Source organism: Camelus ferus, chromosome 30, assembly GCF_009834535.1.
Source record: "Camelus ferus isolate YT-003-E chromosome 30, BCGSAC_Cfer_1.0, whole genome shotgun sequence".
Lineage (NCBI taxonomy): Eukaryota > Metazoa > Chordata > Mammalia > Artiodactyla > Camelidae > Camelus > Camelus ferus.
Window position 1 is genome coordinate 21,553,956 of NC_045725.1, and position 12,350 is coordinate 21,566,305.

The following is a 12,350-nucleotide window of genomic DNA, read 5'->3' on the forward strand; positions in this document are numbered from 1 at the left end:
CTAAATTAAGTTAAATGATTTCTTCAAATGATTTGGTTTGTGAAATTTATACCCCATTAAATACTGAGTGAATGAATAAATCAAAGAAAAAGGCCATCACTGACTAATTCAACACTTTTGAATCCTGACCATGGATCAGTGTCGTGCACTGCTTTAGCCTGATGGCCAGTATCTGTCGTGTTTCTAAGTTCATTCTGTGTACTGAATGTCACGTCCACCACTCAATCACCATGTCTAAGTTCCAGGAAACTTCAGGAAGTCCACAGCTTCTCTGTTGGTAGGGGGAACAATTCTCACCCAATAGACGTCTCAGAAAACCTCCTCTGACATGCTGGAAGTAACCTCCAAGGACATACTTGCCGACCTTCTGAATGAACAGGAAGGTGAAGTTCACAATCAGTGAGATACCATTTATCTCTGGCCTTATTCCTTTCTATCTCAATGGTGGAGCCCAGTCATCAAATGGAAATTTCGGGCAAAGGGATCTTCCAACCTAGAGATGACTAACCTAGCAGTCAGGCTACAGTTGCAGGAAAAGAAATTTCCACCCACCTGTTCTGCCTGTGCCCATGTACTCCGGACTTCTACTGTCCCGTGATGTATAGCTCTAAAGCAAACATTTGTTCAGTGCGTACTAGGTACCAGGCATCATGCCAAGCAGTAAACATCTCAGCTTTGTAGCTGAGGAAATGGAAGCACAGAAAGGATTCAGGGGGAGAATCAGAATTTAAAGTCTGGCAGTCTGACCTCCACGTCCATCCTCTCCTTCCCTGCTCTACTGATTGCGCCTTCTTTTGTGATTTATGTTACAAACCACCATGAGAACCACCTTCTTGGTGAGCAGACTTGGGAGGGTCACTTAATGAGTACAGAGTCAACCTTTCCACTGTTACCCAGTATCAGGCTGTTTCCTCTCTGAACAGGAAGGCATAAGCCGTCACCGCTGTGAAAGCTCAAGACAGGGATGTTATAACTTACGGGGAAAAATTCCGGAAGCACCTTTTTGGCATAAGGGGCCAAACTGACTGGTGTGTTCGAACATGCACGGGGGGTGGACTTCCCTTGTGTGACACATGTGCGAGTGGGTGGCCCCGGTTTTGATGAGCTCCTCCCTTGGCTACAAACTGGTAAAGAAGGGGGGTCACCTAGTGAGATGCTGGTTTGAGGGATGGGAATATATTAAAGAACAGTTACAAGTAAAGAATTAGGAAGTTATCAATCTTATGTTATAATTATAAAAATTAAAATTACTGTAAGAAAAGTCATATTTGTATTTTTTTGTGGGATTTTTGTGGTTTTATTTGGAGGGGGGTTACTTATTTATTTTTAGAGGAGGTACTGGGGATTGAACCCAGGACCCTGTGCATGCTAAACATGTGCTCTACCACTTGAGCTACACCCTCCCAAATGTATGCTTTCTTAAAAAAAATTTTTGTAGGGGAGGTAATTAGGTTTTTTTTTTTTTTAAGAGGAGTGAACTCTTGATTATAGACACAACTGCAACCAAAAAGCTGCATTGGTTGGTACAAGTTGCAGCAAACCAGCAGAGGTAAAAGATCAAAAGTTTAGCATCCAAAGGGGAAAAAAAAAAAAACCAAACAACCCAAGAGAGAAATGACAAAGGACAAACAGATCGTTCATAAGAAAGGAAATTCAATGGCTTTTAAATATGTGAAAAGATACTCAAGTTCATCCAAAAAGAAGTACCAGTTTTTATCCTATAATGGCAAAAGAAACAGGCCCTCTTAGGTGGTCTCTGTGGAGATCAATTTGGCCATAATCTATTCAACTAACACAAACACACGTGCTGAGCGAGCCTGTATATGCTCATGGACGGAGAAGTAACATACCTCAGGGCTATTGAGAAATAGCATATCTCAGAGCTATTCAGAAAGATCGAGAACAACCCAAATGCCACCAGGAACAGCTGGTTAAACATCCACACAGTGAAAGTCTATGAACTCTACAAAAAAGGAGGTAGCCTTACATGTACTGATAGGGAAGATCTTCAAATTATACTAAGTGAGAAAAGCCATCAACCACATGACGCTCAGAATGAATGCAGAACAGGAAGGCATCCGTGCACACACACTTGCACAGGTGTGTTTATTTGTATGTGCATCTCTGGGTATATAAAGGCTCATGTTTGTAAGTATTCTTTGCACATACAAGTCTGTGTATATCTCTGGAAGGACATATAAGAAACTGTAACACCAGTTTCTTTCTGGGAAAGGAAACTGCACGGCTGAGAGGCAGAAGAGGAAGGGAGGGACACTTCATTTTCATTCTGTCCCTTTATCATTAACTATATTCGCATGTATTACCTATGGGAAAAACACATTTGCAATTCAATTCCTTCCCTCTATAGGCTTACATATAAATCAAACACGTAAGTTGCTTGATTTTTTTACATCATTATACCATTATGTTAAATATTTTAAAGAACATTACTCTAGGGACAGTGGGAGGGTGTGTGGGAATAAACAAAGAGGAAAATACAGGAAAAGATGGAAATCTGTGCAGCCGGGGGAAAAAAACCACATCTACTTTCAACAATGAGTAGATCTTAAAAATATCTTTGAGTAGAGTCAGACACACACAAAAACACACTGAATCCTATTCCAAGTCACGCCAAGTCATACCATGCACACAGACAGTTTGAAAACATGCAAAACTAAACTACACTGTTTGGGGATGTATACTTAGGGGGTAAAGCTATAAAGAAAATCAAAAGAGTTATTACAATAAAAACAAGGATGGAAGAGGGAGGAAGGGAGAGAGGGTGGGTAGGATGGACTCGAGTTGGGGCTGGACCTGTATGGTGGTACTTACATATGTGCTCACTTAATAATTATCTGTTAAACTACGTCTTTGTGTTCTGTGCACTTTTCAGTACTTTAAAATATAGGAAAAGAAGCAGATAAAAAAGGAGGCAAGAGTAAACCAAGAAGAAAAGGTAACAGACAGGAACTAGCCCAGGATACTGACAATGACAAGAACTCAGCACAGGTGAATGAGAGAAGCAATGATCCAACAGGGAGCCAAGCCACGTTCTCCTGGGGCTCTGGTTCTACGTGACCCAGTGGGAGCCAAACTGGAGGTGGTAGGACGCTGGTATTAAGAAAAGTGCGTCTTGTCTACTCCCAGCCCTGCTGCCAGGAGAGGCTCTGCCTCTCCTGGGTCACAAATACCTATGGGTCACTGAGCTGTGGATGTGCTGGGTCCTTCTATTCTAACCTGGGCCCAGAACCATCATCAGACAACAAGGGGGAGAACAGAAGGTGAGATTTAACAAATCATGAAATCAACCCTGCCCAGACAAGTGAGGAAAGTTCCTCCTCCTTGCGCCCTGGATTCTGGTCTTCCTAGATTAGGCTCAACCTCTGTGTGCGCTCATAGTCTCCAGGAAATACAGACGGAGAAAATACAGGTCAGATGTACGAATGATATTATTTGTAGCAGTGGTTCTCAAAGTAAGGTTTCCAGACCTGCAGCATCACCTAAGAACTTGCTAAGAAATTCCAATTCTCTGTAAACTGGTGCAGCCACTATGCAAAACAGTATGGAGTTTCCTTAAAAAAACTAAGAATAGAGCTGCCATATGATCCAGCAATCCCACTCCTGGGCATGTATCTGGAGAAAACTCTAATTCAAAAATATGCATGTATTCCAATGTTCACAACAGCACTATTCACAACAGCCAAGGCATGGAAGCAACCTAAATGCCCATTGACAGATGAATGGATAAAGATGTGGTGTATATAGATGAGTGTGTGTGTGTATACTCAGCCATAAAAAAGAATGAAATAATGCTATCTGCAGCAACATGTATGGACCTAGAGATGATCACATTAAGTCATAGAAAAACAAATATATGATATCACTTATATGTGGAATCTAAAAAAAGATACAAATGAACTTATTTATAAGCCAGAAATAGATTCACAGACATAGAAAACAAACTATGGTTACCAAAGGGGAAAGGGGAAGAGGGATAAATTAGGAGTTTGAGATTAACAGATACACACTACTATATATAAAATAGATAAACAACAAGGACCTACTGTATAGCACATGGAACTGTATTCAATATTTTATAATAACCTATAATAGAAAAGAATCTGAAAAAGAACATATATGTGTAAAACTGAATCATTTTGCTGTACACCTAAAACTAACACAGTATTGCATCATAATCACACAGGGAACCAATCCAACAATATATCTTGTCATTGAAGCAACAGACCATAGGGTTTTAGCAAGGCAGGACTTTAGGCTTTTAACTGTCTTTTTAAACAAATGGTCCTCTCCCTCATTGAGAGTCTTTATTCTCTTGGTGCTTTCCAAACTTGAATGTGTATAGTAACCACCTGGGGTCTTGTTAAAAGATTCTGATTGGCTGGTCTGAGACAAGCCCAAGGTTCTGCATTTAATCAGCATCCCGGTGAGGCTAACTGGTAGACCTAGCTCAACAAAGAGGTGCACTAGGGCAGGAGATGGACTCTTTTAAAATGTGAGGTCAAACCTGGTGGAACTCTCCCCTTGCCTTACTCAAGACCTCCTCTATTGGTGTCTCCAGAGGCTAGGTTCAGGCACCTATGGAGTTTTAAAAGCTCCCTGTGTGATTCTGATGCACCAGCAGGACTGAAACCCCCCAGTGAGTGTCTTCCCAAGGTGATTTCTATCATTAAAAGCCGACTTTAGAGACTCAGGTTCCAAATCGGCACCAGGAAAACAACAGGTGAGTTGGGTCTCCATGAACAAGAGCTTCTCACTCACGGTTTGGCCATAAATGACATTACTCAAAAGCAAGTTCTATAGAATGAGATGCAGTCTTACCACCTGCTCCGCCAGGAACAAATCACTCAGCCAGGAACACCCCCCACACCCTCTACTTTACGAGCCACCAGTTACTGGCGTCCTTAAGGCTGCCGTGCTGGAGGGAAGTTTATGGCTGATTAGAGGAAGAAAATAAATAGCCAGAATAGAATCTCCACATGGGGTACGTGTCAAAAATTCAAAGTGCATCTAATTAAGTGGAAAACATAGCTCCTCAGCATGTTTCATGGATTTCCTAGGATTTACATATTTTAATGGGCTAGCCTAATCTGTTTTTTTGATTCCAAGTAAAAATTCGGAGATGCTCTAAAAATCAGCACCCTTAATTCTGTATTTTATCTTCAGATACCCTTTCGCCAGGGGTACGGCTGCCCTTGTTTTGTTGATGCCACATCCAGTCTGAATTCATGCCAAGAGAGATGCTCCTTCTCTATGTCCTGGGGCTCATGCGATGATGTCTTTAAACCGTAATGACTAAACATTCCCCCTTAAATACTGTCAACCAATGATCATTTCACCCCTGAACAGAATTTTGAATAAAATTCTGAGTTGGAGGAGTCTTTCAAACAAATGCAGTTCTATATTTTCAAGCACAGAGAGCCACCCAACCCCACTAAAAAGAAAGGTCTTTGGGGACGGGGTTTTCATGGACAGAGAGATGTATGTGCCTCGCTTGCCAGCTGTTCACAGACACGTGCTTCAGAGGCACCTAGAAGTGGCTCTGCTTGTGGTTTAGCACTGCCCACACAATCCTGTGCCCAGTATTATTTGGCTTTCAACAACAACAACAAAAAAGAGATAAACGACCTTGAAGCCTCTGTCTGAATCATCACCAATTTCAAAGTTGTAGAATCAGAATTATTCAACTTCACGGACACTAGGCACACGTCTTTGCTAACTTCATAAGCACAAGAAGGCACGCAAATGGGGCGAGTGTGTGCCCTGGAGTCCAGATGCTGTGGGAGGGGGTGCCTGTGTGCTTAACGGAGGTGGGGGGCAGGCACTCACTGGACAGCCTGCTCTCCGGAAACTGAACTCCTCTCTCCCTAAGAATATGCCTACTGCAGGCTGGGAACTAAAGCTCAGCGCTCTGACCTTCTGCTTAATTTAAAATTCTGACACTTCCCAGGGACAATGCTGCATCACTCTTGGTCATTTCTTACGACTTCATCCTTTATTTCTCACCTCCAGCTAGCCAGCAACACAAGTAGAATTCCCACAAATATCCCAAACTGGTCAAGTTCAAAACAACCCTCTTTCTGACCTGCAAGGGGCTCCCCCGACCATTGCTTATCCCCAAAACAGCTGTTATCCACTGGGGCAGGAAGCACCTTCCAAAGGCCACTGCAACAGTATCTCCCATCCTGCAATGTGACCTTCCTTATTACTCCCCTATCAAGAAGAGGTGTCTAATTTCCTTCCCCTTGACTCTAGGCTGGCCTCATGACTCTTTTGTAACCAAGACAAGGTGGCACAAATGATGCTGTGTGAATTTTGTGATCGGCTTCTGCTTTGATCTCTTGGGCCACTAGTTCTCCAGATAGTCCCTTTAGGACACTCCCCTTGCAGGCCAGCATCATGCCAGGAGAAGCCCAGCCACACACAGGTGCTCCCGTTAGAAGACCCAGGTGAGCCTTTCAGTTACCCAGCTCAGGTACCAGACACAAAGAACTTCCAGATGCTTCCAGGCCCTAGTGCTTCAAGTCACCTCAGTTGTTCATCTTTGTAGCTAAAGGTCCAGAGCAGAAACAAGCCATCTCCGCTGTATCCTTTCTGATCCCTAACACACAGAATCTGTGAACACCATGAAATGGTCATTTTATGCCAGTAAGATGAGAGTATGTCTTTTTTACACAGCCATAGATAACTAGAACATACACTGGGGGGCCTATGCCAGAAATCACTCCTCAGGCCCCCTTTTCCCCTGGCCCTCACCTCTGATAGGAATTGTGAATGTCACATCCTTAACATATGCCGTGATCTGCTCCCTTCCTTTCATCCTGCCCATCCAGCTCTCCAACCAGTCACTGTACTGAGAGTTGGGGATGGAAGCCTCTGTTAAAAAGACTGATGCTGCAGGGGTCCAGAACAATCTGAATACCCAAAGGGAAATGGAAGGGTCAAGAAGAAGATCCGATGCTGGAAGGATGAGAGAGGAAATGATGGTTGGGGGCAGACTCTTTGGGTTTGATGTGAAAGACATTCCAGGAGGAACTGGTGCCGGGGCTGTGATAACAGCTAATATTTATTAAGTATTTACTATAGGCCTGAAACTATTTTAATTCCTTTACATTTCCTTTTTTTTTTTAATTTTATCTTATTGTTGGTGGTTTTTTGTTTGCTTTGGGGGGTAATAAATAAATGAATAAATAAGCCTAATTATTATTTTTTAATGGAGGTACTGGGGCTTGAACCAAGGACCTCATGCATGCTAAGCACAGCACTCTTCCACTGAGCTATACCCTTCTCCCCTACATTTATTTTCTGATTGAATCTTCACGACCACCCAGTGAAGTCGGTACTCATATTATGTCCATGTTACAGATGGGGACACTGAGGCACAGAGAGAGGAAGTCCTTTCCTCAAGGTCACACAGCTAGGAAGTGGTGAAGCCAAGGCTGAAATCTACACACGTTGTGTGCAGGGTCCTCGCTTTTCGCGTGACTCACACTGTCCCAGAGTCACGTACGGAGATGGGGAGCGTGAACAGATGGAAGGCGATTAGCCCACCAAAGGGAGGCCAGTAGGCAGAGAACAAAGGACGACCGGGAATGTGAACATTGCAAGAGTGGGAGGAAGAGTAGCCAGAAGGAAGGAGAAACAGGAGGAGGGCTGGGACAAGAGGGTGTCATTACCGGCCAAGGAAGTCAGTGTTTCCTGAAGGAGAGGCTATTTTAAAAAAAGGTCAGGCATTTCAGAGAAAACAGAGTTTGGAAGAAGATGGCTGGCAAAAAGCTCACTGGGCTTGGCACGGGGGTTCCTGGTGATCTTTCAGAAAGCGTTCCGCACAGGGAGTGAGGCAGCCTGCAGAGGGGAAGGACCCATGGGAACAGGGGATGTGGTGGCAGAGAAATGAGTTTTCAGAAGCTTGAGCGTGAGAGCAGGAGACAGGACACCAGCCCGAGGCAGAAAGCAGGATTCAGGTAAGAATTTGCTGTAGGACAGGTGAGCTGCGGGTGTATCTGTAAGCCAGCCAGTGTGGGAAGAGGAGGGAGGTCACTGATAAGGCAACGTTGCCAAGGAGGCAGCAGACAGCTGTCTCATCCCATCCCCAGGCTCAGAAGAGCAAGCCAGTGTGCACGCACCAACTTATTCCCAAGAACTTCACCTCTAAGCTGCTCCCTGATTGGCACAGAATTACCTAAGGAGCTGACCTGGGGACACCCGGATGGTGAAGCGGCAAGCTAAACAAGCCAGCCGACCAAAAAACACCAACAGTCAAGGAATTCTAGAGTCAATGAATTTTAAGAACCTGTGGCTGAGTAAAATTAAACTGGTTTCTTTAAAGTCAAAACTTCTCAAATCCTTTTCTGCTAATGGATCCTCAAACTCCAAGAAGAGGATAAAAAATTCTGAGTTTTGGGTCCCAGGGGCCACAGAATCTGGGTGTCTCGGAATATCCAGCAGGACTAGTGTTTCCCAGAACACGCTCCGGGATAGACTATTCATGTGTGTCCATCAGGAAATGAGAATATTCATCCCACAGCATGAAAAACAAGCCCACTGTGCTGGCCAGTCCTTGGTCAACGTAAACCGAGGGTAAAGTTGCTCTAGTGAAAGCTGTGGGCTTCTCTCTTCCCTCGTGGCACATTCTAAAAGCATGTTTACACTTCTTGACTCACACGGCACACAACCAAAGTCCTTCCACTAAAAAGCGCTTATGATGGTGTCTCGACACTCGCTCAACACCAAAGCTCAGTGGGGCTCAGGCTTCGTTAAAGAAAGAAAACCAACCTCCTGCACGAAGATACAGTTAGAAAAATGAACATGGTTCCTGCACTTGTAGACACTGCTCTGCTGAAACAGGCCTGGGCCCCTGGTGTCACTCAACTGGATGGTGCTTCACAGAGAGTGTGACTCACGCTCCAGTGTGCTACAGAAGTGAATTCTTTGAGGAAAATGGTCCTTCGTGTAAAATGTCAAGACAGACAGATGAGAATTGAAAAGGAAAGTTAAGAGTGACACTAACCTCCACTGGGAAAATGCCCAGCTGAGAAGATGGGGGAAAAGTTAAGAGAAGGGGAAAGAGGGAGTCAGAGCAAGAAGGGAAGGAGGGGGAGGGGAGGGGAGGGGAGGAGAGGAAACATGGTGACTGTGGGGGGCTCAGGGCAGAAGTGGGAACAGAAGGAGAGAGGTCGAGCACTTACTGCATGTCCTCTGCGTGTCTGGGAAGGGCACAGAGAAATGTTAGAATAATAACATTTTTTAAAGTCACAGGAAAAGTCATTTGACAGGGATTTTTGAGAACCCCCAAATTCCCCTAGAAATAGAAGCCACCATTGGAAAAGATTATGAAAAGCCAAGATCAAGTCTGAGCTCCCTCAGTGCCTTTGTTCTGGGGGCAGAAATCTACAAGAAATATGATCTCTGAACCAAAGGATCAGGAAAGAGCCTGAATGTGAAGGCAGAGCTGGAAAAAAACAGAGGTGGCAGTTTCCATCCATGAAGGGCTTCTCTGACATTTCTTCAGGCCCCCAGTCCCTTTGCCATATCCTGGACCACACGTCTGAGAGCGTGGCAGCAAGCACCAACAGCAAAACTCACCCCTTTCCCCATCGAGGCAATTCCCTGCCAGCTCATCAGATATCCACATATGGTAGAGATTCCAAGATCGTGATAGGAAACTTAGAAGCCCAGAGGGAGAAGGAATGAGGAAGAAACACATTATTTACTATTTGGGCGATCAACTAGAACTCCCATGCTAACTTGTCAGGCTACTTCAGCTTTATCCCCGTATCCCCACATCCAGTCTGGACCTGTTATGACAGAGGCCACATTCCTTTTCAGATTGGCAGTGATTCCGCTTTAACTTAGCTCACTTATCGTGATTTTAGTGCCTTCTGCTTCAAGGCAGAAAGCACTTAAGCTGAATACTCAATCACTTAAAATTACAGCCAGAGATCCACAGGAAGGTCTGATAATCCTAAATGTTTGATACAGAAAGCTGAGGATGGGCAAACGATATACGTGAGTTGATATATATCATTTGCCCCGGTTTTGGAGTCCGCTGTGGGAGGGGCCCTGGTGGACGTGTGCACATCCCCGTATCGAGACCTCTGCACACAGAAGAGAGGACAGACACCACCTGGCCAGAGCAGGAAGGATCATTACATAAGGGAGATTTCATGCTTTTATGCTTTGTCCCTTTTTCTACAACTGAAACCTGTTTGTGGGGGTGGGGAACCAGCTTAACAGGCAGCAGAACCCTGGAAGGACAGACAGGAGGGAAACAGACTTCTGGGAGATCTGGAAGGGCAGACCGGCTGTGATGGAAGACTATGGGGAAATTAGATAAAACCAGAGGTTATTCTGATTGAGGCTGAGGAGAGGTACATCTAGAGAGTCAGAAACAGAAGAGTTTCATGCAGATTTCTGTGACAGGGAAACTAAAGTTATTTAGCTGGAATTCAAGGGACCAGGGAGGAAAACACTTTCAACCTGAACTCTGGTCAAATCTGGGGTCTAAAGTGAAAAGGATCAGCTTCCTCATGGAGCAGAGGAGCGAGAAGAAAAGACCACAGGTGTTTTTCAGGGAAGGAGAACCAGCGGGGAGTGAAACAGAAAAGCCATGGGGGAAAAAAGCATGATCATAAAAGTAAGCTACGTTCTGTCCCCTAAATGATGAACTGTCTACAGCCACTTTCAAGAAACGTCAGTAATGTTGCAACAGAGACCATATGACCCATGAAGCCTAAAATATTTACTACCTGGCCCCTAATGGAAAGTTTGCCAATCCCTCGTCTAGACCTGGCCTTGAAGCTGCCCTGATTCTGGCAAGAAGCAGTTTGCTACATCACAGAGCCCTCATGGCAAGCGGAGACCTATAAAAATTTTTTTTACTAGAGAGTCAAAACCATTTTCTATTCACAAATGACTGAACAAAAAGTATGGTAACTCCAAGGTTCCTAGATGTGGTAACAAGCAAATCCTTCCACATACAGCTCTCTTCGAAAATACAGACACAAAGCAAGACCTTCTATTTGCTATGCAGAACTTGTCAGATATGGTCGACCAGCCCTACCGCACTGAGGACAATGCGTACTTGCCTAAGCCCACCAACCTGCATCCTAAGAGAAGAGAAGGAAGATGCCTCCTGGGCCATCTGTCCTTTGCACCTGCTGCCACTGCCCATGTGAGGACACACAAGTACCTAATCTCCAAGTTACCTTTTTTGAATGGCTCCTGGATTTCCTCCGCTTCTCTGTTAACTCGATTCTGTTCTGGTTCCACCGCAGGCTCCTGGTCTTCAAGATCATCTTCTGTTTCATCGTCACTGTAAGGAACCACTTCGTCATTAGGCTGAGAATCCTCCTCGAATGTCGTTTCTGACTCTCTTTCTGTATTCATTCTGCTGGCCAACTGGAACTACCTGGTTGAAAAGAAAGGGAAACCAGAGTGAATTATGACTCATGTCCAGTGTTTCATTGAATCCTGCCTGCTTTCGGTTACAGCACTTTGAACAGAACATCATCTTACTCACACGTAAATATGTCTGAATGATGATGCCAAAGTTCCAGTTATGTAAATAAGAACACAGCCATTCATTATTGATTAAATGCTTGAGGGTGAATGAATAACAATGATAAAGTAGCTGGCAAACATTTTCTTTTTAAGGGTATACAAGCTTTAAGGTTGTATTTCAAATTGTGGGTCTCTACCCAGTGAGATAAATGGAAGTGATTCACAACCAACATTAAAATAAAACAGATTATAAAACATCAGAGTACAGCACACACAGTAAGAGTTGCAACTGTTTGGTGAAACAGTTTTACAAAACTGACACTTAACTGACTTGTATTTGTATTGTGAGCTTTAAAGGAGTTGAGTTTCTCAATGTGGATTGCTGGCAAAGTTTAAAAACCACTGTCCTAAGATATCTAGTTTCTGCTAATGCTGATATTCTGAGCTTTTACTCTGTGATACATTTTATTTATTTGTTTGTTTGTTTGTTTATTAATGGAGATACTGGGGATTGAACCCAGGACCTCGTGCATGCTAAGCATGAGCTATACCCATCCCGCTCTGTGACACATTTCAAATACAAGCTTAGGTCCTCAAATTTTACTAATGATTTCTTGGGTGCACACCCCAGCTTATTTTCTTAACTGCCATCACTCCCCTCTTGTATCTAGAGTTTGTGTTTGTGGATACAGCACTGTACAAAGTGACTCCACACGAGTGACAAGTACAACCTTCGTTACATTTATGTTAGGGACGTATGTTACACTAATACCTCAGTTTTTGTGAGGACAGACATACAGCCTGACACTATTTACATATGCATCGTGCCG

The 12,350-nt window shown here is 44.0% G+C and overlaps 1 protein-coding gene across 3 annotated transcripts in view; it reads right to left on the reverse strand.

The window, feature by feature from the left end:
• Positions 1-12,350, reverse strand: part of ATP8B1 (ATPase phospholipid transporting 8B1) — a 102,689-nt gene that overhangs the window by 41,430 nt on the left and 48,909 nt on the right. For all 3 annotated transcript variants that reach the window (XM_032470654.1, XM_032470653.1, XM_032470656.1), the window contains one exon: positions 11,226-11,428. In XM_032470654.1, coding sequence (XP_032326545.1) covers positions 11,226-11,406 — 181 coding nt within the window. In that variant the 5' untranslated portion in view covers positions 11,407-11,428. The remainder of the gene's footprint in view (positions 1-11,225; positions 11,429-12,350) is intronic.